The sequence below is a fragment of the Entelurus aequoreus genome, linkage group LG14, assembly GCF_033978785.1.
Source record: "Entelurus aequoreus isolate RoL-2023_Sb linkage group LG14, RoL_Eaeq_v1.1, whole genome shotgun sequence".
Lineage (NCBI taxonomy): Eukaryota > Metazoa > Chordata > Actinopteri > Syngnathiformes > Syngnathidae > Entelurus > Entelurus aequoreus.
The window spans coordinates 47,111,624-47,137,477 of NC_084744.1; the positions used below are offsets into that span (position 1 = coordinate 47,111,624).

The 25,854-nt window shown below is 38.8% G+C and overlaps 1 protein-coding gene across 2 annotated transcripts in view; it reads left to right on the plus strand.

Moving 5' to 3' along the window:
• zgc:162707 (UPF0524 protein C3orf70 homolog B) overlaps positions 1–25,854 on the plus strand; it is a 58,241-nt gene continuing 32,387 nt past the window's right edge. The window contains exon 1 of one of the 2 annotated variants that reach the window (XM_062070026.1): positions 1–422. In XM_062070026.1, the coding sequence (XP_061926010.1) occupies positions 335–422 (88 nt within the window). In that variant the 5' untranslated portion in view covers positions 1–334. Of the gene's footprint in view, positions 423–9,506; positions 10,137–25,854 lie in introns of those variants that run through there. The other variant, XM_062070025.1, reaches the window with a different exon arrangement.

Below are 25,854 nucleotides of genomic sequence, written 5' to 3' on the forward strand. Positions count from 1 at the left end.
AATCACAAGTTGCAACTTAGCAGGAAGTGTTGACCCGCAAAGAAGGAGAACAAAATGTTGGTTAGGCGGCAGGAAATATATTGTGATGTTATTAGCTAGGCAATATAAAAACTCCATTACCCAGCATGCCACAGTAGTGAAGAGCATGCGCAGTATCCCCGTTTAGGTTGTTGAATGTAGCCATGCCTGCAGCTGGATGTTATTGATGAGCACGCTGTGGAGTAAACTTTAAGAACCCAGCCAGTCTGCAAGACAACACATATATTTGCAAGGCCATTTTCAAGAAGGATATTTAAAGAGAAACTACATCTTGTGAGACGATGTCAGCAATGAAATGGGGAAATGCTCGCCATTTCCACTCGAATCAGCTGACTACAAGGGGTACCACTGGCTTATACGGCGTCGAATGTGTGCTACAAATTGTGAGTTCAAATATTTTATTTCTTAATTTTTTCACGTTTAATATGTTTTTTGCAATTTAAATTTTGACAGTACCGGATAAGATATGTTTTAATTGCTGATGTGGGTTTATTGATTTTTAAATGTGCCAGAATATAACCCGTTTTGTACACTGTTGATGTGTTTCAATTGCGTAAATGTGTTCATGTGTAGTATTTCTTTAGCAATGGTCATGTGGGGACATAAATTATGGTATTTTGAGAGGTAATCATTGAAGTCGGACGTCATTGAAGGCCTAGGTGGGAAACAGCGTTTGTTCAGTCATTGTTACCGTTTAGTTTATTTTCCTCGCTTCATGCTAATACTTCATTTCTTTTTTTTATTCATGCTATGCTAAATATTTCCTTAAATTTGACTTACGCCTCCCAGCGGTGCTCTGTTTGTGGTATATTTGCCCTGTTATTGGGTTAAAAGACTCTTCCCTGCACACCGCCTCCTGCCCATCCACGTGAAACAAACACAAAAGCGCCTGTTAATTCACGGTGTTTTATATTGGATCAATAATAAATATGCTTTTATGTGCAGACTGAATTACTGTACATCAATTTATTTGCATTCGCAAATGTGTGTGGGGAAAAAATAATCCCTTTTGAGAGGAAACAAGTCAGATGTTTATTCTGGATCAGCTGGCAGAAAGGCCTTTTATATAAATCAATGGCTGCCTCGCATTTGAAAGCTCACGCTCACCATCGAGCAGACGCGCAGTGCTGCCACCTAGCGGCTGCCGCCTCCAGCCTATAATACGATACTAGATTCTACAATAAAATGCTCCTACACGCTCGGGAATCCGTCTAAAGCAGTGTTGTATAACTGTGTGGCTACGTGGGAGGGCTCCTTCATTTTCAGTCGTGGTGTTTTTCTCCAGAGTGGGCCGAGCTTTGTGGACTCTTCCTGCCGTGTGAATAGTGAACATACAAGACCACTTATCTTTTAGTAGTAAGTAAACAAACAAAGGCTCCTAATTGTCTGCTGACATATGCAGTAACATATTGTGTCGTTTATCATTGTATTATTTTGTCAAAATTATTAAGGACAAGTGGTAGAAAATTAATAATTAATCTACTTTTTCATTTACGGCTAATATCTGCTTACTTTCTCTTTTAACATGTTCTATCTGCACTTCTGTTGAAATGTAATAATCACTTATTCTTCTGTTGTTTAATACTTTACATTAGTTTTGGATGATACCACAAATTTGGGTATCAATCCGATATCAAGTCGATACAGGATCATACATTGGTCATATTCAAAGTCCTCATGTGTCCAGGGACATATTTCCTGAATTTATAAACATAATATATATTTAAAAAAAACGAAAGAAGATGTTCTGATGCCAAAAAATATTGACGTAATCATAGTAATATCGACTAGATACGCTCCTGTACTTGGTATCATTACAGTGGATGTTAGGTGTAAATCCACCAATGGCGTTTGTTTACGTTGTGACGCCGGTGAGCTGCGGTGTGTAGTGAAGCATGTTTAGCTATTTCTCTTCCTGCAGGGATTATACTTGTAAGAAACGTACTTTATTTTTCGCCACCCACACAGCAAAAACACTGCGCGGCGGATCCCCCGCGCAGGTATCGCGCTTTCCGGAACGGAACCGCGAAACGGACCAGCATCGGCGTCCATTTGCACTCAGGAACGTATCCGCCACGGCGGCAGGTAGCGGATCCGCCGTGGTGGCGCGCTGAATGCGCTCCGCACCCATGATCAAAGCCTTATTTCCGCGGCGGGTGCGCCGTGACGGCGCGCTGCATCCGCTCCGCACCCAAGATCAAAGCCTAACCTCCCGCCGCGGACCAGCAACGGACTCATAAAAACCCTGGCTCATCTGGCCGTTTTGGACCCCTTTATCTTATTTTCAAAATCCCTTCTGTTCTTGCTGTAGGATAAAATAGGAAACTAAAAAATTCACTAAGCCCTACTACAGCAATATAGGCTTACATATGCATTGCCTTGTATTTTTAAACTAACAATATTGTCAATAGGCAGAAACAGAAAATGGTCAATTCACTCTATAAAGTGAATATATATAATATATATTTAAAAAGTAAATATACATATTTAATCTATTAAGCTACAACTTCAAGGAAACGCTGCTCCATGCACAGCTAACATATCAGAAAATGAATAACTGGTGAATGACAAGAAGTCCAATAAAAGGTTGTTTATTTATACATATACATCTCTATTCCTCCTGAGGAGGTGGAAGCGGGACTCGTCTCCTCGTTGCCCGATCCCCCGCCAAGTTGAACCACCTGATGGCGTGTTTGGTGACCTCAGCGTCCGTGGCTGACCTTGTCAACACATTTTTACTCACAGCACCTGTAATCAAACAAGATTACAAGACAGATACGTTTATGTTTATGGTAGGAAGCATCCAAAGCCAAGTATGCTTACACAATACAAAATATGTGATAGGTATTAAGGAGATTACATTTGAAAAAAAAAACATGACTTAAAGTTACTGGAGGTGGTTAAAATAAGGTGCGTAAACTATGAATTTGTGATCAGGGTATAGGTGTGCAAGACATCCAAAATGTTTAAACAATATCGTTATTTGGTTCCTTGATCAGAGTACTTGTTTGGCTCTGTTGGATGACGGCGGCGGGGGGTTGGGGTTGGGGGGCATAAATAAATATCCATAACCCAACTTTGGGAGGTTGACATTGTTTTCTTATTATATTTGTACTATCATTCTATGTTTGTATTCGTGTAGGCCAGGGGTGTCCAAAGTGCGGCCCGTGGGCCATTTGCGGCCTGCAGGTCATTTTTTAACGGCCCCAGGGCACATTTTTAAAAAATATGATCGAAATAAATAAAAAACATTAAAAGTGGTATTTAAAGAGCAAACAGGTGAAATGTAACAAGAAAATGTAGCAATGTTTACTCTAATCACACAAAGCTGCCATGTAGGCTGTTTCTTTCTTTAAAAAATAATAATGAATCAAAATCAATGTCATTATGAATTATTGACCTATTCAAGGCTTAAGAAGTTTACCTTCGCAATCAGCTGGTCTTGGTTGTGCTTAATAGTTTCCAGCAGGCTAAGGATGTGGATTACCTCAGGCGCTGTTGACAAACAGCAGTATAAAATTAACATGTTTCAGTGTTTATCCTCATTACTCATAATCCTGACATTAGCTATTGACCTTAGTTAATGACAAAAGTTATTGACAAAGTTTGAAGAAAATATGTGATTGCTTGTGAATTTGAATTTTTTCCAAAATTTGTGGCACAGAATGACCATCCGGTATTTGTCAGTTATTGCTCACCAGAGCAGGAAATGTTGTCGGCCATTCTTTCCCCTCGCCATGTTGGACTGTAGGCCAGGCTGGATCCAGGCTCCTCTGTCTGCCACATGTTGAGGGCTGCTGGTGAGGGGGGTGGAGGGAGTCGAGGAGGGACTGCCGTTCCTAGTGAGGTGGGCATTGTGAGAGAGCCATCAGTTAACCATGACTGGTAATACCCAAGGGGCCTATCTATACACTAATATTTCAGAGATCAGTCCCTACCTAGTGTAACTCTCTGCATGTTTAATGCAGGTGCTGGTGAAGGCATATGAATGCGTCCTTCCCCATGGTGAGGTGCTAAGGGAGATAAATTGGTATTAAATGGTTGAGATCTGTTAACCATGGTTACTGGATGCTGAGATATTATTTTGGAGATCAGTCTTTACCTAGAAAGTTATCTCCAGTTGAGGAGTCGAGTTGACAAGTACTCATGACTCTTGCTGGCACTCGGCGAGACGGTGGAGCTAGGAGAAGGGATACAAGGAGAGGGGAATATCTTTAGCACTAAGAATGTTAACCATATCTTTAATATTAATGTGGTGGTTTTGTTGTTTTCGATGTTAAGAGATTATTCCTTACTCTGCCTGTGCAATTGGCTTGCCAACCCCGGAGATGTGAGGTCACTATTTCCCGGGTCTTCTTCGCTATCATCTGAGTCCCCGATGGCTGTTGGGTAACCATATCATTAGGATTATTGCAATACCAAAATTGCCAAATATACATATAGTACAAGCATCTCTGGTCTATTTTTGAATGCTACCGGAAATAACCTTCCTATTACTGTAGAAACATGACAAAAACAAGACGGAACACACTTACACTGGCTTCCTGTTCCTTTTTTCTGGCAGCTCCTCGTTCTCTGCCTCAGATTGCAGGTCTGAGGTGTTGCAGCCCTTTCCATATTGTTGCATTATTTTTAATGCGTCTTTGTAGTTGTCTAAAATTGAATATGTTAAAATGAACATGAGTTTCAAATTAGCTGTAGAGCTGAACAGAATATTATTATTATTGATGATGATAAATCAGGTCTCTCTTACAAGAGACCTGGTCAGAACATAGACACAATAGGTTATTCCAAGCATAAAGAGAAGCAACTATGACGTTATTTTTAAACAAGAACATTATGAATTTGCATACCACAAGTTCGGACAACAGAAACGTCAAATCTTGGCCAGTTTGGCTCATGCTGCTCCTCATTTAAAGCGGCCCTTTCAATTCTGTCGGTGTTTTTATAGCTGGGCCAGAAAACCATCCTATCATCATACCATCCACTTGGGACAACCGCAATGTCCCTGTTCATTATAAATTTAATCAGATGAAAAGGCACCCTTAATGTAGAAAGAAAGAAAAGGGGTATTTATTCATCGTCAAAGGAACAACGTGGACAAAAGCATGCACAGGTGTTAGTGTATACAAATAAGCAAGTAAGATGAGCTGAGATTTTACCTGAATGGTGCCCCAAGGTGGTAAGAACTATAAGAAAGGTAAAAGTACAGGTCATAATAGTCAGAACTTCAGCTCAATCGTAAAGTAGGGTTTGAAATTATGGGTGTAGTGTATACAGAGATCAGTCCCTACCTTGTGTAACTCTCTGCATGTTTAATGCAGGTGCTGGTGAAGGCATATGAATACATCCTTCCCCATGGTGAGGTGCTAAGGGAGATAAATTGGTATTAAATGGTTGTGATCTGTTAACCATGGTTACTGGATGCTGAGATATTATTTTGGAGATCAGTCTTTACCTAGAAAGTTATCTCCAGTTGAGGAGTCGAGTTGACAAGTACTCATGACTCTTGCTGGCACTCGGCGAGACGGTGGAGCTGGGAGAAGGGATACAAGGAGAGGGGAATATCTTTAGCACTAAGAATGTTAACCATATCTTTAATATTAATGTGGTGGTTTTGTCTACAACGCTAAATACATCCCGTGGTGTACCTCAGGGATCAATATAGGACCTAAATTATTCAATGTCTAGATAAATGACATTTGTAAAGTTACAAAAGATTTAAAGTTAGTATTATTTGCGGATGATACAACAGCGTTTTGTTCAGGAGAGAACACACAGAAGATAATACAAATAATAACAGAAGAAATTAACAAATTAAAAAGATGGTTTGACAAAAACAGACTATCTTTGAATCTCAGTAAAACTAAAATAATGCTATTTGGTAACAGTAGAAAAGAAAGTCAAACACAAATACAAATAGACGGAATAGAAATTGAAAGAGTAAATGAAACCAAATTTCTAGGTATAATGATTGATGATAAATTGAACTGGAAATCTCAAGTAAAAAATATACAACATAAAGTAGCAAGAAACACGTCAATAATGAATAAAGCAAAACATGTTCTAGACAAAAAATCACTTCATATTCTCTACTGTTCACTAGTGTTACATATCTGAGTTATTGTGTAGAAATATGGGGAAATAATTACAAAAGTACACTTCATTCATTAACGGTGTTACAAAAAAGATCAGTTAGAATAATATATAATGTTGGATATAGAGAACACACAAATCCTTTATTTATTGAATCAAAGATACTGAAATTCCACGACATAGTGAATTTGCAAACAGCTAAAATTATAAACAAAGCAAACTAACCTGCTACCCAAGAATATACAACAATTCTTCTAAAAAAAGAGGAGAAAAATAATCTTAGAGAGAAATGTAATTTAAAACATTTGTATGCACGTACAACACTTAAGACCTTCAGTATATCAGTATGTGTAATTAAATTATGGAATGCATTAAGCAAAGCAATCAAACAATGTACTAATATGATCAATTATTTATGCTTACATGTGGAAATAATAATAATAATAGTAAATAAAATAATAATAATAAAAAAAGGTAAATAAAGCATAAAATAGTCTCTAATAAATTAATTAAATAAAAAACAGCATATAAAATATATACATCAGCTAATAACAAAAATATAGATGAAGAAAAAGGATCCTTAATATGTGCAGCAATTTTTCCCACTCACATCACCTCATTTTATATTTTTTTCTACAATTAACTATGCCAAAAAACACATAGACATACCTTTTTTTTGTAATGGAAACAAAAACAACATGGCGTCACACACAGCTAGTCCACAGTAAACAGGATCTCGAGCTCCACTAAAGAACAAAGAAAGAAATAATACACACTCATATTAATGGCAAAGAACGGCTGTTTCCACTCCGTTAACGTTACGTTGTTGACTAACGCAGTAACGTTAGCGACCTGGGCCTAAACAGCACTGACAATAAAGTAATACGCTTTCGTTTCAAGCAGTTGGAAATATGTGGAATATCATAGCATGTAACCTACACACATTCACAGCGTCTAACAAAAGATGGCCTAAGTTAACTGTATTGAACTTTTTACTCACCGGCTTCACGCGGGAAACTTTCACATTCTGGAGTCGGGGTCCCCCGGAACACAAAACAGATAAAAGACAATTTTACAATAGCACAGCGAAAAAATGACCGTCGTTGTGTGGGTTTTTTGACGAATAACACTCTTTTCCACTTTTCTTCGCTCGGGCCTCACCTACCTCGTGCAGCCATTTTGAATTTTCTGTATACGTGATGTCAGACGCACGTCCCCATGCAAAGCATTCTGGGAGGCGGCGCTGGAAATAAAATAGCCTTTTTTTACAGAATATAAAGTTTTACTGCTAGTCCTAATATCAAACAACGTCATTACAATCATACATAAATGATGATGGAAACAGAAAGGCTGATCTTTACTGCGAATGTAGTAATAAATCAATAAATCTATACTTACGTTCGTGTTCCAGCAAAGAAAGTCCAGAGATCTTGGCTCACGCGCGTACACGCTAGTAGGCGCGTCCACGTCTGCGGGTGCAGACATTGGTCGGCTCAGCGCGCGTAGGCGGAGCCTATAACTCTAGGCGGCGCGCGCCGGTTTGGTTTGTCGCGTCCGCGTATGCGAATCAGACACGAGTCCGCTCAGGATCAGCTGTCTGACCGTACAATTTTCAGAGGCGGAGCTGTATCCTCTAGGCGGAGCCAAAACGAATGTGACAGTAACGCGGGTTGGGCGACTTGAAGGCGGATCCGTATAGCAGTCTTCTGCTGTGTGGGCATGGAGGCGAGGATTAGTGATTTAGAAGTAGCTAAAACACTGCCGACTGGGGCTGGACTTTAGCCGCTAGCTAGCTAGCCATGTCTTAAAGCACCTCTTCCTGAGGGTGTTTCAGTGTTACAACTTCACCTTTATCCTTAGTTTTTAAGCCAAAATGCGTCCGTTCTCCCTTTTCTGTCTACACACTGTGTCTGCTTGTAAGTACTCCGTGATTGTGCGCTGCCGAACATGCTCGTCTGCTCGTAAACCAGCAATGACACAACGTGAAGACGACGACGGGGGCGCAGGGATGGGGAGGGAGGTGGGTACTTTTCAGAGGCGGTATAGTACCGAATATGATTTATTAGTATCGCGGTACTATACTGATAGCGGTATACCGTACAACCCTACCTCGGACAATTGTGCAGGTAACAAGGTCTACTCTCTTAATACAATATGCTGTTATGTGCAGACTGAATACAGTAGTCATACTTGCCAACTCTCCCGTTTTTAGCGGGAGAATCCCGGTATTCAGCGCCTCTCCCGACAACCTCCCGGCAGAGATTTACTCCCGACAAACTTCCGGTATTCAGCCGGAGCTGGAGGCCACGCCCCCTCCAGCTCAATGCGGACCTGAGTGGGGACAGCCGTTCTCACGTCCGCTTTCCCACAATATAAATAGCTTGCCTGCCCGATGACGTCATAACATCTACGACTTTTAGAGAGTAGAGTGCACAACAAGGTTCTTGGTTTCTTATGTGGGTTTATTGTTAGGCAGTTTCATTAACGTCCTCCCAGCGCGGTAACAACACACAACAACAGCAGTCACGTTTAGTCTACCGTAAAGCAGTTTGTCTGCCGTAAACAGCAATGTTGTGACACTCTTAAACAGGACAATACTGCCATCTACTGGATAGCCTGCAGAACACTGAAATTCAAGTATGTCTTTTATTTATATGTATAATAAAAAAATAAAAATAAAATATATATATATAGCCAGAATTCCCTGAAAGTCAAGTATTTCATACATTTGTATATATATGAAATACTTGATTTGGTGAATTCTAGCTGTAAATATACTCTCCTCTTAACCACGCCCCCCCCCCCCCCCCCACCTCCACCTCTCGATATTGGAGGTCTCAAGGTTGGCAAGTATGACAGTAGTACATCAATTTATTTGCATTCGCTGTAGTTCAACTTCCTGTATATTCAGGGAATTGTGTGGGGAAAAAATAATCCCTTCTGAGAGGAAACAAGTCAGATGTTTATTGTGGATCAGCTGGCAGAAAGGCCTTTTATATAAATCAATGGCTGCCTCGCATTTGAAAGCAGACGTGCAGTGCTGCCATCTAGCGGCCGCCGCCTCCAGCCAATAATACGATACTAGTTTAATATTCTACAATAAAACGCTCCTACAAGCTCGGGGATCCGTCTAAAAGCAGTGTTGTATAACTGTGTGGCTACGTGGGAGGGCTCCTTCATTTTCAGTCGTGGTGGGGGTTTTTTCCCCGAGTGGGCCGAGCTTTGTGGACTCCTCCTGCCGTGTGAAGTTGAGATGTTGTAGGCACACACACACACACACACACACACACACACACACACACACACACACACACACACACACACACACACACACACACACACACACACACACACACACACACACACACACACACACACACACACACACACACACACACACACACACACACACACACACACACACACACACACACACACACACACACACACACGCACACACAGACTGGAGCCTCCCGGCGGCTGGATGATGCCACGATGGGGAGAGGTGTGGAACACCGTCGTGGACGATTTTAGGATAGGATATCACAACTAACGTCGACTAACCACCGACTTTCACGGAACATGTCGCTACCTTTTGAGTGAAGACGACCAGCGTCACCTCCCTCAGCCGTCGTCTGCTCCCCCCCTCCCCGGTGAGGAGCCTCCTCCTCGGGCGGTCTTCGTGGATCTCTCGCCGCGGTGCTCCTTGGCGGTCATGTTGTAGTCCCCACCCCTCCAAAAAAAAAAAAAAAAAGCGAGTGTTTTGTTCTTTCTATATTTTTGTGGAGGTGTGGGGTGAAGTTCGGGCGATGCTGTTATGGCCACCTCCGGGGCTGCAAAGTGTGCGAAGAGTGAGAAGTTGGACGAAGCGCAGGCTTTGGCCAAAAGCTGCGCCGGTCGACCCGACTTCCTGCCTTGTGACGGACTCTCCATCTGCGCCACACACAGCCATGGGAAGTGCTTCAAGCTGCACTGGTGCTGCCACCTGGGATGGTGCCATTGTGAGTTGGTCGTCTTTCTGTCATGTATTTGTATATTTTTTGCAAATATATTTTTTTAAATTGATTTTTACCCGTTAAAATCATAGGCGCCGATCTACATTTCTGCCAGTGGGTGCTCGGTGTGTGTGTGTACCAGTGTTGTCCCGATACCAATATTTTGGTACCAGTACCAAAAGTATTTCAGTACTTCCTAAATAAATGAATTGATTAACGTGGACCCCGACTTAAACAAGTTGAAAAACTTATTCGGGTGTTACCATTTAGTGGTCAATTGTACGGGATATGTACTGTACTGTGCAATCTACTAATAAAAGTTTCAATCAATCAATCAAAGGGGACCACAAAAAATTTCATTATTGGCTTTATTTTAACAAAAAAATCTTAGGGTACATGTGTTTCTTATTGCAAGTTTGTCCTTAAATAAAATAGTGAACATTAGGGGTGTGGGAAAAAATCGATTCGAATTTGAATCGCGATTCAGAATCTATTCTCATTATCGTTGAATCTCAGTAAAACTAAAATAATGCTGTTTGGTAACAGTAGAAGAGAAAGTCAAACACAAATACAAATAGACGGAAAAGAAATTGAAAGAGTAAACGAAACCAAATTTCTAGGTATGATTGATGATAAATTGAACTGGAAATCTCACGTAAAAAATATACAACATAAAGTAGCAAGAAACACGTCTATAATGAATAAGGCAAAACATGTTCTAGACAAAAAAACACTTCATATTCTCTACTGCTCACTAGTGTTACCATATCTGAGTGACTGTGTAGAAATATGGGGAAATAATTACAAAAGTACACTTCATTCATTAACGGTGTTACAAAAAAGATCAGTTTCAATAATACATAATGTTGGATATAGAGAACATCCAAATCCTTTATTTATTGAATCAAAGATACTGAAATTCCACGACATAGTGAATTTGCAAACAGCTAAAATTATACACAAAGCAAACTATAATCTGCTACCCAAGAATATACAACAATTATTCTCAAAAAAAGAGGAGAAATATAATCTTAGAGAGAAATGTAATTTAAAACATTTGTACGCATGTACAACACTTAAGACCTTCAGTATATCAGTATGTGGAATTAAATTATGGAATGGATTAAGCAAAGCAATCAAAAAATGTACTAATATGATACACTTCAAGAAACTCTTCAAACTTTAAGTGTTTACAAAGTACGAAGAAGAAGAACCATGATAAACATTCTGAATTTATTTAATTCATCCATTCTTTCACTCTCATAATAATCTTACTTATCTCATCATATGAAATGTAACTTACTTCACGGAGTATTATTTATGTATTTATTTTTATTGTGATTACTTATGGAGTATATTGTGAATAAATTGAGAACAGGAAGTGAACAAAAGTTTTAGCAACTGTTATGTAAAAGAAAAGGGGTAGGATTAAATAAGCTCTGCTTCTTCCTACTCCTTTTCGAACATGTTGAAAAGAGAAACTGGAAATTGTGATGTATCATGTTGTATGCTTTCATGTTCGAAATAAACTCAAACTCAATTATTAAAAAATCAATTATTTTTTTTATTTATTTAAATTGTATTCTATTTATTTTTAATTAATCAATTCAACAAAACAATACACAGCAATACCATAACAATGCAATCCAATTCCAAAACCAAACCCGACCCAGCAACACTCAGAACTGCAATAAACAGAGCAATTGAGAGGAGACACAAACACGACAGAGAACAAACCAAAAGTAGTGAAACAAAAATGAATATTATCAACAACAGTATCAATATTAGTTACAATTTCAACATAGCAGTGATTAAAAATCCCTCATTGACATTATCATTTGACATTTATAAAAATGCATCTCATAAGCTTGACAACACACTGTGTCCAATATTTTCACAAAGATAAAATAAGTCATATTTTTGGTTCATTTAATAGTTAAAACAAATTTACATTATTTCAATCAGTTGATAAAACATTGTCCTTCACAATTATAAAAGCTTTTTACAAAAATCTACTACTCTGCTTGCATGTCAGCAGACTGGGGTAGATCCTGCTGAAATCCTATGTATTGAATGAATAGAGAATCCTTTTGAATCAGGAAAAAATCGTTTTTGAATTGAGAATCGTGTTTAATTGAAAAAAAAAAGTCGATTTTGAATCGAATCGTGACCCCAAGAATGGATATTGAATCGAATCGTGAGACACCCAAAGATTCACAGCCCTAGTGAACATACAAGACAACTTGTCTTTTATTAGTAAGTAAACAAACAGGCTCCTAATTACTCCGCTGACATATGCAGTAACATATTGTGTCATTTATCTACCTATTATTTTGTCAACATTATTAAGGACAAGTGGTAGAAAATGAATTCTGCTTACTTTCTGTTTCAACATGTTCTATCTACACTTCTGTTAAAATGTAATAATCACTTATTCTCTTGTTTGATACTTTACCATGAATTGATTAACGTGGACAACAAGTTGAAAAACTTATTCGGGTGTTACCATTTAGTGGTCAATTGTACGGAATATGTACTGTACTGTGCAATCTACTAATAAACGTTTCAATCAATCAATCAATTTACATTAGTTTTGGATGATACTACAAATTCAGGTATCAATCCGATACCAAGTAGTTACAGGATCATACATTTGTCATATTCAAAGTCATCATGTGTCCAGGGACATATTTCCTGAGTTTATAAACATAATCCATCCATCCATTTTCTACTGCTTGTCCCGTTCGGGGTCGCGGGGGGTGCTGGAGCCCATCTCAGCTGCATTCTGGCGGAAGGCGGGGTACACCCTGGACAAGTCACCACCTCATCGCAGGGCCAACACATATAGACAGACAACATTCACACTCACATTCACACACTAGGGCCAATTTTAGTGTTGCCAATCAACCTATCCCCAGGTGCATGTCTTTGGAGGTGGTAGGAAGCCGGAGTACCCGGAGGGAACCCACGCAGTAACAGGGAGAACGTGCAAACTCCACACAGACAGATCCCGAACACAGGATATACATTTTTAAAAACAAAAGAAGATTTTGTGATGTTAAAAAATATCAACGTAATGATAGTAGTATCGACTAGATATGCTATTGTATGTGGTATCATTACAGTGGATGTTAGGTGTAGATCCACGAATGGCGTTTGTTTATATTGTTGCATCCCGGAGAAGTTGGTGCTGCAGGGAATTTGTTCTGTAGTGTTTATGTTGTGTTGCGGTGCAAATATTCTTCCAAAATGTGTTTGTCGTTGTTGTTTAGTGTGGTTTCACTATATGGCACATGTTTATGACAGTGTTGGCGTTGTTCACACTGCCACCCTTAGTGTGACATTTATGGCTGTTGAGTCAGTATGCCCTTCATTCGCTCGTATGCAGTGTGTTCAAAGTCAAAATTATAGTGTCATTAGTTCATTATCGGGCACATTGAAATCTTTGTTAGACTTTTTAAATTATAGATTACTTGATTTGTGACTTTTTTATTATGTATAACGGACCAAACTCGCCACAAAATTAACAACAACAAGATTGATTTTTCTAAAATTATTTAAAAGATTGAAAGTTGCCATCAATCCCGCGTGGGTGCTCGGGCCCTATGCATTTGACAATCATACTTTGCTCACTCAGACCCTTCATACATGCACACATCCACTCATACACACTCACTTGCACACTTGAGGAGAGAGGTGCACTTGGGCTTTAACAACTCAAGGTTTTACAGTATAGACATTATTAGAAAAAAGTACCCAGATATTGTATATATCCATCCATCCTGCACTGGCTCAGGATCAGCAGATGATCCAGACCATAGCAAGATGGATGAATATTCCTCGGCATCAAGGATCCTCAGGAAGTGATCACTAGATCACCTCCCGGGGACCTCTCCACCGTTCACACTTAAAAAAAGAAGAAGAAAGTCACATTTTCGTGGCTCGATCAGATGCAAGAAAATAAAAAAGTCACCAAAAAAAAGCAAGTAAACCGTGACAAAACCATATCAAAAGTGACACAAAAAAGCAATAGTAGTGTGGGAACAATACAAAAAAATAATAACAATAATAAAAAAGAAATAAAACTACAAAAAATATACATTTTTTTTTTAAAAAGTCTAAGTTATGATTCAATATATGTCAGTAAAGGCTTCCAGGTTAGTTCCCATTTATTCATATTTGTAGAGTTTATTATTTATGTATTTGTATATTTATTACATGTATTTGTATATTTATTGTGTTGGCATGAACCAGGTATGAAAAGTGTGTGCAACCCTCAAAATATAATAAGAAGCCATATTTTCAGTTCACACCATCTTCTGTTTACTCTCACTGTAGGAACTAAAATTCATTTTTTTGCCTTAATTACGGAAGTTATCTTAGCAAGTTTGAAAAAATGTTTTTTTTCTTAGTTTCAGTTAAGCTGCTGCACTTTCCTGACACTTTTAAAGACCACTGTCAAGCAATGGAAACCTTATTTATGTGACAAAATTTGTTTTATCAGCACCATTCCACCAAATCAGTGCCACTTGGTTGTTGTAACGTCCATCCATCCATCCATCCATCCATCCATCCATCCATCCATCCATCCATCCATCCATCCATCCATTTCCTACCGCTAGTCCCTTTCAAGGGTCTTCAAAATAAACCTACCGTATTTTCCGTAATATAAACCTCTGCTTTTTCCCCAAGCTTTGAACCCCGCGGTTTATACAAAGGTGCGGCCAATCTATGGATTTTTCTTCGATAACGGCTAAATTATGGAATGGATTAAGCAAAGAAATCAACCAATGTACTAAAATGATGCACTTTAAGAAACTGTTCAAACTCAAAGTGTTTACAAAGTACAAGGAAGGAGAATCCTGATAAACATTTTTGAACCTTATGAAAAAGGGAGAAAATCTTTCTCATCTTATAAAGAAATCGATGACTTCTGTTTTGTTTGATCAGCTGTTTTACTGCTGTGTTTCGGGCACCGTTTGGCAACAATTAAGGTACAAAAATAAATATTTACAGAATTGTTCAAAGTAAATATCTAATTTGACAACATACAGGTATGTATCTGCAGTGCGGCTAGGCTACTATATATAAACATAATTTTATCTTCAAAAATCTTGTGGGTGTGGCTTATACACCGGTGCGGCTTATAGTCCGGAAAATACGGTACATTATTGTTTTTTTTCAACTCTGTATCTGATTATACATAAAGGCCTGGTTCACACTGCAGGTCAATTCCCATATAAGACCTATCTGATTTTGTCACGTCAATGGGAACAGTGCAATTCCGAATTTTTCAAATCTGACCAGGCCATTTTCGGAATAGGATATAAATCGATATATGATATTATATATGCTAGTATATATCTGTATCATGAATCAATTTAAGTGGACCCCGACTTAAACAAGTTGAAAAACTTATTCGGGTGTTACCATTTAGTGGTCAATTGTACGGAATATGAACTTCACTGTGCAACCTACTAATAAAAGTCTCAATCAATCAATCAAAGACTTTTATTTATCCCACAATGGGGAAATTAAGTTTTTGCAGTGCAGGTTTTTACATACAGGAGCAGAAGTAAAACGTAATGAAAAACACTCGGGTCCAATTATCCAAACAGAAATGTCATCAAAAAGTGATAAGCGTTTCAATTATTCGCCAAAATAGAAGGTTGCAAAATAAATAGCTGACAAATGAGCAGAAAACAGGCAAAAACAATGTTTCAGGAACTCACTTCTATGCTCCACCACTCCCGCCTGTGTCTCTGACTGCTTGCTCTTCGGAGCAGACATCGAAGCAAATGCCCCTTAAACTGTGAGAGTCAAAATGCTTGCCCTCTTCCCTCTCAATCTTCTGCATGCAATAAGTTCAGAAAATGTGGACTTTAATTGCACAAAATCCTTGAAATTGACACAAATGCGCCAGTACTGGAGACAGACTAGAATAGGAGCAATGTTTACTACCGGATGCAGGTTAGTTTGCGCTCACATTAGCGATCACACTTTTTTTTGTAATGTGAGCGACTATATAAAAATATTGGATTTGACAAAAAAATCCGAATTGACCATCCTTCCATGCAGTGTGAACATAGCCATATTAAACTACTCAAAATGTGTATTGGCCCATCTCAGGTACAAGGTTCCAATGACAAACATGACAAATTTGAGTAACAGGAGTGAGTTTTTAGCTTAGAATTAGCAAATGCAACAAATATAGCCACTTGACATTTATGCTAATAGCATGTTAACATTAAGGACATTAGAATGTTTAAACACAATAGTATATTGTAAAAATATACAATTTACCATAATTTCCGGACTATAAGCCACTACTTTTTTTCCACCTGTGCTTTATACAATGCAGCGACTAATTTATGGATTTTCCGTGTTCAAAGGCTTCACATGCCTCCATTATATTTAGCTTTTTTACATCAGACCAATGTGATTGTCAAGGTGGACCAATGAAAATGTTCATATTAAATTAAACACACTCACACAATCATTCAGTCAGCCATTTACCACGTTATGGACTCACCATCATCTTGGGGAGGCCTCAACGAAATGCACACAACGCAGCCCCAAAAGCCAAAGACGATGGAGCCGCATTGTATGCCTTGTTACAGGCACCTGTGTAAATATTTAATGTTTCAAAATGTACACCTGCAGCTTAATGACTGGTGCGGTCAATATATGTACAAAATCAAAGCGGTCCAACAATTAGGTGGGTGCGCTCTGCAGCCTGGAAATTACGGTATAGTAACAGAATTGTGCTGAGATTTTAACACCCTCCAGTCATAGGGGAAATATGATCAAATGTACAGGAAATTAAATAAGTGAACTTACTTTTGGGTTTTCCATGGCCTACAAAGGGTCTGTATGAATGATGCAACTTCCTGTGGCCCATGTGACTTTGTAGAAAATGTTCACATTTTTTTGATGCGGTTAGGATAACAAGACTGAAATAAAATCTGGGAACAGGACAAAAGTGTGTGAATTTGGACGACCATATTTTTCTAGGAAATACATTTAAAGTATAGTTAGGATAAAAAGTGACACAAATACTGTGTGTAACAATATAACAATTCTTAAGGATTTAAATAATTATATTTCATGGTAAAGTAAAATTTTAGTAGAGATAGGCAACACATGCTTGTTTTCCAGTGTTTAAGGTAGTTTAAATTAATCTTTTACACTGTACAGTGTTAGTGTATATCAAAGATGCAATCAGATCAATATGCAAGACACTTTTCTTAATAATAATGCTCGGGTAGATTTAATACTGTCAGGGATGTTTCAATTTAACAGTGTGTGTATTACTATTGGCAATCTCAGGACATCAAAATCAGTGACATGGTTGGTAGGCAACAAGATTCAGAAGCAAAAATTCTGCTTTTAAAACAAGTAATGTAGTATTGTAGACAACCGCAATGTATCCCACTGGACATATTCCTTTTTTTTTTTTTACGACACAATACATTGCACAGTACAGTAGCACAAAGATTTTCACGAGTAATACCTTTCAAAAAGTTCAGACCAAGACCGAATTGTACAAAAAATGAAAACAAAACATTTTCCAGTTGTCAGTATGATTTAGTGCAGACTACATAAGACACAAAAAAAATAAAATATTTGTCACAAGGTTGACATTCTTGAAATGGCTTTCTTTATAATGTTGTTCATGGACTTCGTTATCATTTATTCATAGTAAACGGAATGCATTCATAGCGTCTGTTTAAATGTCATGATGTAATGTAATGTATGTAATACATACTGTATATACTGTGTATGTATGTATGTGTATATATATATATATATATATATATATATATATATATATATATATATATATATATATGTATGTATATATATATATATATATATATATATATATGTATGTATATATATATATATATATATATGTATGTATATATATATATATATATATATGTATGTATATATATATATATATATATATATATATATATATATATATATATACACACACACACACGTTAGGTCAGGAAAAAACACAGGCTATTTCATCCCTACAAGCCTGTTTCGCAGGTTTCCCTGCTCTTCAGGGGATTTTATTGAAGTGTCTGTGGTTGGTAGGGGGGCGGGGTGGCCATTGTAACAATGGCCACACACCCATGTAATGTACCTTATATATATGTAACAACCACAGACACTTCAATAAAATCCCCTGCGAAACAGGCTTGTAGGGATGAAATAGCCTCTGTTTTTTCCTGACCTAACGTATATTCCGCTCTACCCCGGTATTGAGCACTGTATAACGGATAAACCACAGAAACTTCCACTATATATATATATATATATGTATGTATGTATGTATGTATGTATGTAGGTTATACAGTGTGTGTGTGTGTGTGTGTGTAGATATGGCTTGTCATCCACCAAAGCTGCAAAAATCTTGAAAATTCTTAATGAAAGTGCTTGAAAATGGTTTATATTGGACCTTGAGTAGGACGGATGATTGCTTATTGTCTTCTGTAAAGGCAATACAAGACTGGGAATTTGGATGTCATCAGAATTAGATTGTTCAGTTGTACCACATGCCTTGAGTTTTCTGTGTATATTTTTAAGTACACAGCATAGCTTTAATAAAAAACATGTTCCAACATTCTATATAATTATGAACCCCATTTCAAAGTGTTGGAGCCCTGGATGTTTAGTGCCTCATCAGACACGTACACACACTGTAGCTGTGCTTCCTAAAGCACATTCAGTGTATGTACCAGAGGAAAATGGTACATACTGTAAGTTGTTAATTATTGAATTCTGGAGGATCTACACGCGTAAATATAAATGTTTTACAGCTGTAGTTTAAGGCCCCGTTTACACTAAGCCGGTTATCCAGGGTAAATCCCACCTAACCTTATCCTTGTCCACACACACACAATGGTCGTTTAAGAACCCCTCCCCACTCCGTCCGCCGGCGCAACGCGACCTAGTAAGCATGCGCGGAAAATGTGCACATCATAGTCACCTCCAGTGTTGCTTTGTGTGCAAGTTCTTAAATGAAATTGAGTTTATCTGAACAATGTCCAGTGTTGTGGTCTTTCAATGAACTGGAGTCCAGTGTGCTGTGGGGCCCTATTGTAGTGAATCACACCTGAGACACCATAAATTAATCAAATCTTTATTAGACACGTAAACAATGTGATAAAGAACATTTTGACAACAATCAATCTAGGCATCTAAATATCTGGTCAGGACACTCCTCACTCTTTTGCCTTCACCTTCATTGTCGTTTTTGGTGACTTTATATACTCTGGACCTAGACGTCGAGTCTGCGACATACATGGCGGACAATAACTGATACAGTCTGCTTTGCCAGTCCGAAAGCATTCTATGTTTTTCGTAGTCTTCCCTCGGCGGCCAGGTAATACAAAGCACACGCTACCTTTTTTATCACATCCACGGGAGCCCACATTTTCGTTCTCTACGTCGACAAATGGACGTTTTTTTCGGTAAGTAGAATCACAGCTGACCTGGACATTCGAAAGTTCTCTTGCCGTCTGAGATGTGTTGTATCCGAAATAGCTGCAATCGCGCGTTTTCTTCTCTTAAGGTATTCATGTGTGATTTACACAAGCTGTACATGTAGAAGAAGGAGAAACACGGGCATGTCTGGATGACTCGCCTCCATCTTTCCAGTGGTTAGCTCCGGTTGTTATGAAGCTGGCTGTGGCGCGTTCTTTCTGATTTCACTTCCTGCGTGGGGTGCGGTCTTTATGACTTCACTTCCTCTCCGAAGTAGGTTTGTAAACGATCAATGAGTCCATACAAAGCTAAGAGCCGGAGATTCAAGAAATACATGGTGCGCTTACCCGTGTAAAAAATTATCCAGAGAGGGTTACCTTAAACGCTGGTTTAGTGTGGCTGAAATGGGGCTTAGGCTAAATAATTATTCGTTTAAGGGGTTATCCGGCTTAGTGTAGACATAGCCTAAGTGGGCACTAGGGATGCAACAGTGGGGACGCTGTGGTGCAGTTGGGAGAGTGGCCGTGCCAGCAACCTGAGGGTTCCTGGTTCAATCCCCACCTTCTACCAACCTTGTCACGTCCGTTGTGTCCTTGAGCAATACACTTCACCCTTGCTCCCGATGGGTCATGGTTAGGGCCTTGCATGGCAGCTCCCGCCATCAGTGTGTGAATGTGTGTGTGAATGTGGAAATAGTGTCAAAGTGCTTTGAGTACCTTGAAGGTAGAAAAGCTCTATACAAGTATAACCCATTTAACTAGCGACTATTTTGATAGTCGACTACGAAATATATCTTAATGATTAGTTGACTGATCAGATTATGAAGCATAAATCTACTCAGTGGCTCTAATTTTGACATTTGCTCTTAAATTCAACATGTGCCAACTAACAAAATTACAAATTCATTCATCTATATTTATTTATACTCTAACTGTGCTGCTCATTAGGCTTTTATAAAACCAAAATGACTATTAAACTTTTGTCTTTTTAAAAGCAATGACAAAGTATATATTTTTTAATGTAAACGAATAACTGTAAAAATAGAAATACAAACAAACAACACACACCAAAGCTATCTTGCCTCCTAAAAAAAGAAACATGTATTGATGATGTGTTTGTAAATCTCCACACGGGTATACTATTGATTATTGATTACTCCTGGCATTTTTAGCAATCTAATAGACTTGATTAATTTGAACATTTTAGCTATCTAATATATTGGATACCTATTCTTTAATGCTGTGGTGCCTAATGTTTGTGCGTGTGAATGTGTGTGTGATTGATATTTGTTATTGTGCAGACGCTGCTTCACATCTGAAGTTCCTGTCAAATAAAAACAGTACTTGAATTGATGTAGACAACATTTAGATCGTGGACTTTTCTGAAATTATAGTCAAATCTGTTTTTCACACAACTTTGTCTCACACTTGTCAGCGAGGTAACAAGTTAAGCATCTTACTGTGTTGAGAACACATGTTCTAGATATCTGACATCATGCCTCCACTTGAAATGTTTCTGCATCACAGATCTACTGCCATAAAAAAATAAGGTTCGCTTTGCAAAGTGAGGTGCAAACTTTACATGTTTGCAACTGCGATTGTTGTTGCAAGTGGCTGTGCAGAAAAAAGTGACAAATTTGTTGCCCACAAATACATTTGTGGGCAACAAATTTGTTGACGAGTCGTTGCACTCCCAGTGGCCACTTTGTTTATGACATATATCTAAATACTAAATGTTGTGATCTAGCATACTGTATGTATGCATTTATGAACTAAAAGGACACCCTAGTAAATGATTCATTTTACAGGGGACGGCGTAGCGCAGTTGTGAGAGTGGCTGTGCCAGCAACCTGAGAGTTCCTGGTTAGATCCCCACCTTCTACCAACCTCGCCACGTCCGTTGTGTCCTTGAGCAAGACACTTCACCCTTGCTCCTGATGGGTCGTGGTTAGGGCCTTGCATGGCAGCTCCTGCCATCAGTGTGTGAATGTGTGTGTGAATTTGGAAATAGTGTCAAAGCGCTTTGAGTACCTTGAAGGTAGAAAAGCGCTATACAAGTATAACCCATTTATTCAAAATACCGTATTTTTCGGACTATAAGTCGCTCCGGAGTATATGTCGCACTGGCCGAAAATGCACAATAAAGAAGGAAAAAAACATATATACGTCGCACTTTTGGGGGAAATTTATTTGATAAAATCCAACACCAAGAATAGACATTTGAAAGGCAATTTAAAATAAATAAAGAATAGTGAACAACAGGCTGAATAAGTGTACGCCATATGACGCACAAATAACCAACTGAGAACGTGCCTGGTATGTTAACGCAACACATCATGGCAAGAGTCATTCAAATAACTATAACACATAGAACATGCTATACATTTACCAAACAATCTGTCACTCCCGATCGCTAAATCCGATGAAATCTTCCTCCCCGGTGTCACCTCTGGTATGTCCTTTCTTTCTGCTGCTCGATTGCCGTTCTCTGCTGCATATTTCACTACGTCCAGCTTGTAATCTGCAGTATATGATTTCCTTTTCGGTGCCATTTTTGTTCAGCCCTTCTCAGTTTTTATAAGTTACCGCCAATGTTGAAATGATCCATTTGTATAGCTACGGACGTAGTAGCAGGTAGCATCCCATGACCCACAATGCACTTGTGCCATGACCTGCCCCCGCATAATTTCTATTGGTTGACGTGTGTGTGACGACCGCTGACGTGTGTGTGTGACGATTGCTGACATTTGCTTCGTCTCTTCCGTGAATTAGATAAATAATATTATTTGATATTTTACGGTAATGTGCTAATAATTCCACACATAAGCCGCTCCGGAGTATATGTCGCACCCCAAACTATGAAAAAAACTGCGACTTATAATCCGAAAAATACGGTATTTGTATTTTGTTTTTCAGTTTCACCTGAATACATTTTTTTTAGTAATTCATCCACAATCAAAATACTCTGTGTACCGAGCAGCGTTTTATTCAGAGCATGTTTACATTTTGTGTTTATAATAGTACTCATGGGCCATAAACATACAGAGCCATTCTTCATTTCTGACAAATTGAGGACATGTTTTGTCAAAGTGCAACTTCCCTGTGCGGTAGAATAACCCTAATTGTGTTTTCCCTAAGCTGTGAATTAGAATGCATGAGGAACTTCAGAAGCTGTTGAGTGTGATACATTGTGGCCATCTACAACTGTTAATTTCTAGTTTTAAAAGCAATGACTATTCCTCAACCCTACAGGGAGGACTGGGGTTTATATCTCATGCTTGCTGCTTATGAATAACTCATAAGCATTCCGGAACATTTTTCCGGAATGCTTATGAGTTTTTTTACATCAGCTTCCAGTTTATTGAAGAAAATTAGTGCCACCCCTTTGACTTAAAAGACGAGTTAGTTTTAGTTTCCATCATGTTAATATTTTTATTAAAAAAAGTGAATGTGCATACCTTGGTGTATGCTGATGAGCCGCCTAGTCACAACATATTCTTTCCTTTCGTTGAGCACTGGCAATGCAGTTTGAGTCAATCCCACCTACACCAACCATCCTGCCCCTGCAGGCACTCGGCATAATAACCAAACAAAATGTGTATCATTACGCTGCCCAAAGTAGTCCTTGACAACTGTGCCTATTTCCTCCGATTCAGTGAGTTTGCTCGAGTTATTTTAGGCTTTACAAAATACTTGAACTACATTCTACTAGTACTTAGCGTGAATGAGTCTCACTGAGTGGAAAATGATGTCGTGCAGCTGGACAAAATGTGCTTGTTTAGTAGCTTAACGTGTTTGTTTACTCAACTGCAGATAGCACCAGGTATCTTTTAGGGGTAACATTTTAATTAGTGGGCGAGACAGTTTTGTAATATTGCTGAATAATAAAACATTTTGAAAAGTATTTCCATAAGTAAATGTGTATAATTTATAAGAAATATATTATATAAATGAGTTGTATGGGTCTTTATTTATACAAATGTTTTAAACAAAATAAACTACTAACTTTGCTGCAGTCACTGTTAGTGTGCACTAAAGCCAAAGATATTCAACTAAATAGTGTGTTTTAGGGAGGACACTGTGGAGGTTGTCCTCCCTTGGGTCCTCCAGACCACCAAGCATCGACATGACAGCCCGGTTCAGGTTTCACAGCACAGTTTTATTTTGCCAGCAGTCTGTGGATTGCTTTTCAGCAATTGTCCCTTTTGGCTGTGTCAGGCTCGCTCTCGTTCTTACTCCAGCTCCAACGATGTCTCTCCTCCCGGCTCCTGCTTATACAGAGCGACAGGTGATTAGATAACAAGGCCCACCTGGGCCATCTACGCACCTGTCGCTGACTTCGAGGCCGGTCCTGGCACACCTCGTTTTGCTGCAGGTCCGCAGGCCACGCCCCCCTCCACAGACACATATTCAGAAAGCTAAGATTTGGCGGGCCAGACTTCTACTGTTACTATTAGTCTTATTTTGTATATTCCAGGGAAACAGCGTCCTCTACAGCAGTCTTTTTCAACCACTGTGCTGCGGCACACTAGTGTGCCGTGAAATACAGTCTGGTGTGCCGTGGGAGATTATGTAATTTCACCTATTTGGGTTAAAAATATTTTTTGCACACCAGTTATTATAATTCACAATTAATGTGCCGTTGTTGAGTGTCTGTACAGCGCAGGTAGCTAATTGCTTTGTAGATGTCGGGAACACGTCGTGTGAGACGACAATGGTTTGTCGTGATCACAACATGCAGACGACAGCGGGAGGCAGTGTGCAGGTATAAAGGTATCTAATGCTTAAACCAAAAATAAACAAAAGGCGAGTGCCGCTAAGAAAAGGCATTGAAGCTTAGGCCTGGCTATGCAAAATGAAACTAAAACTGAACTGGCTGCAAAGTAAACAAAACACAAAATGCTGGACAACAGCAAAGACTTACAGCGTGCAGAGCAGAGATGGCGTCCACAAAGTACACCCGTACATGACATGACAATCAACAATGTCCCCACAAAGAAGCATAGCGTCCGCACAACTTAGATAGTCTCGATTGCGAAAACAAAGTAGGTGCGGAGAATAGTGCTCAAGGAAGACATGAATCTGCAACAGGAAAATACCAACATAACAGGAAAAAAACACCAAAATAGGAGCGCAAGACATGGACTAAAACACTACACACAGGAAAACACCAAAAAACGTAAAATAAGTCACATCGTGATGTGACGGGTCGTGACAGTACACATACTTTGAGACAAGTATATTGATGCATGCTTGGTTATGGTTTAAATTAATATCCACCAACTGCTAGAACAACTTTTTATTGTCAATATCGGCTATTGAGCTTCGTTTTTTAATGATTTCTGCTGGTGGTGTGCCTCAAGATTTTTTCAATAAAAAAAATGTGCCTTGATCAAAAAAGGTAGAAAAACACTGCTCTACAGTACACTTTTTTTTTTTGTTACAGGAGCGCTCGGCTGTTTTTACGGATTTTCTCAAAAAAACAACTATTAAAAGATCATCTCTATGACAGCATGCCAAGGTTTTTAAAAATCTGCTGCAAACACGCGAGTCTCCTACAAGTTTTTCGAACTGAACTCGCTGGCCACCAGGTGAATAGCCCAAATGATGAAAAAGAGAGGACCTAAAATGGAACCTTAAGAAACACCACTAGTATAACTAAAGATGTTGAACAAATGAGTACTGACTGCATCTGAAGTAAACAAGCTACACCAACACCTCTGAGTTTCACAAATCAAAGTATATATACAATATATATATACATATTTTTTTTTTTTAAAACCCCCAAAAATGAGAGGACTTAAAGGGGTGCCTTGAAAAACGTCACACGTTTTTATCCCAGTGTTTTATGTTTGCTAGCAAAGTTAAAATATCAACGCAAGGATCTGCCAAAGTGTTTACAGTGGTCCAAGTTTGGGGCGGTATAGCTCGGTTGGTACAGTGGCCGTGCCAGCAACTTGAGGGTTCCAGGTTCGATCCCCGATTCTGCCAACCTAGTCATTGCCAATGTGTCCTTGGGCAAGACACTTTACCCACCTGCTCCCAGTGCCACCCACACTGGTTTAAATGTAACTTAGATATTGGATTTCACAATGTAAAGCGCTTTGTCACTAGATAAAAGCGCTATATAAATATAATTCACTTCACTATGCAATAGGAACACTCTAGTGTTTTTAGGAATTTGCTGCAAAAATGTTAGTCTTCCAAGCTTCGAACTGAACTTG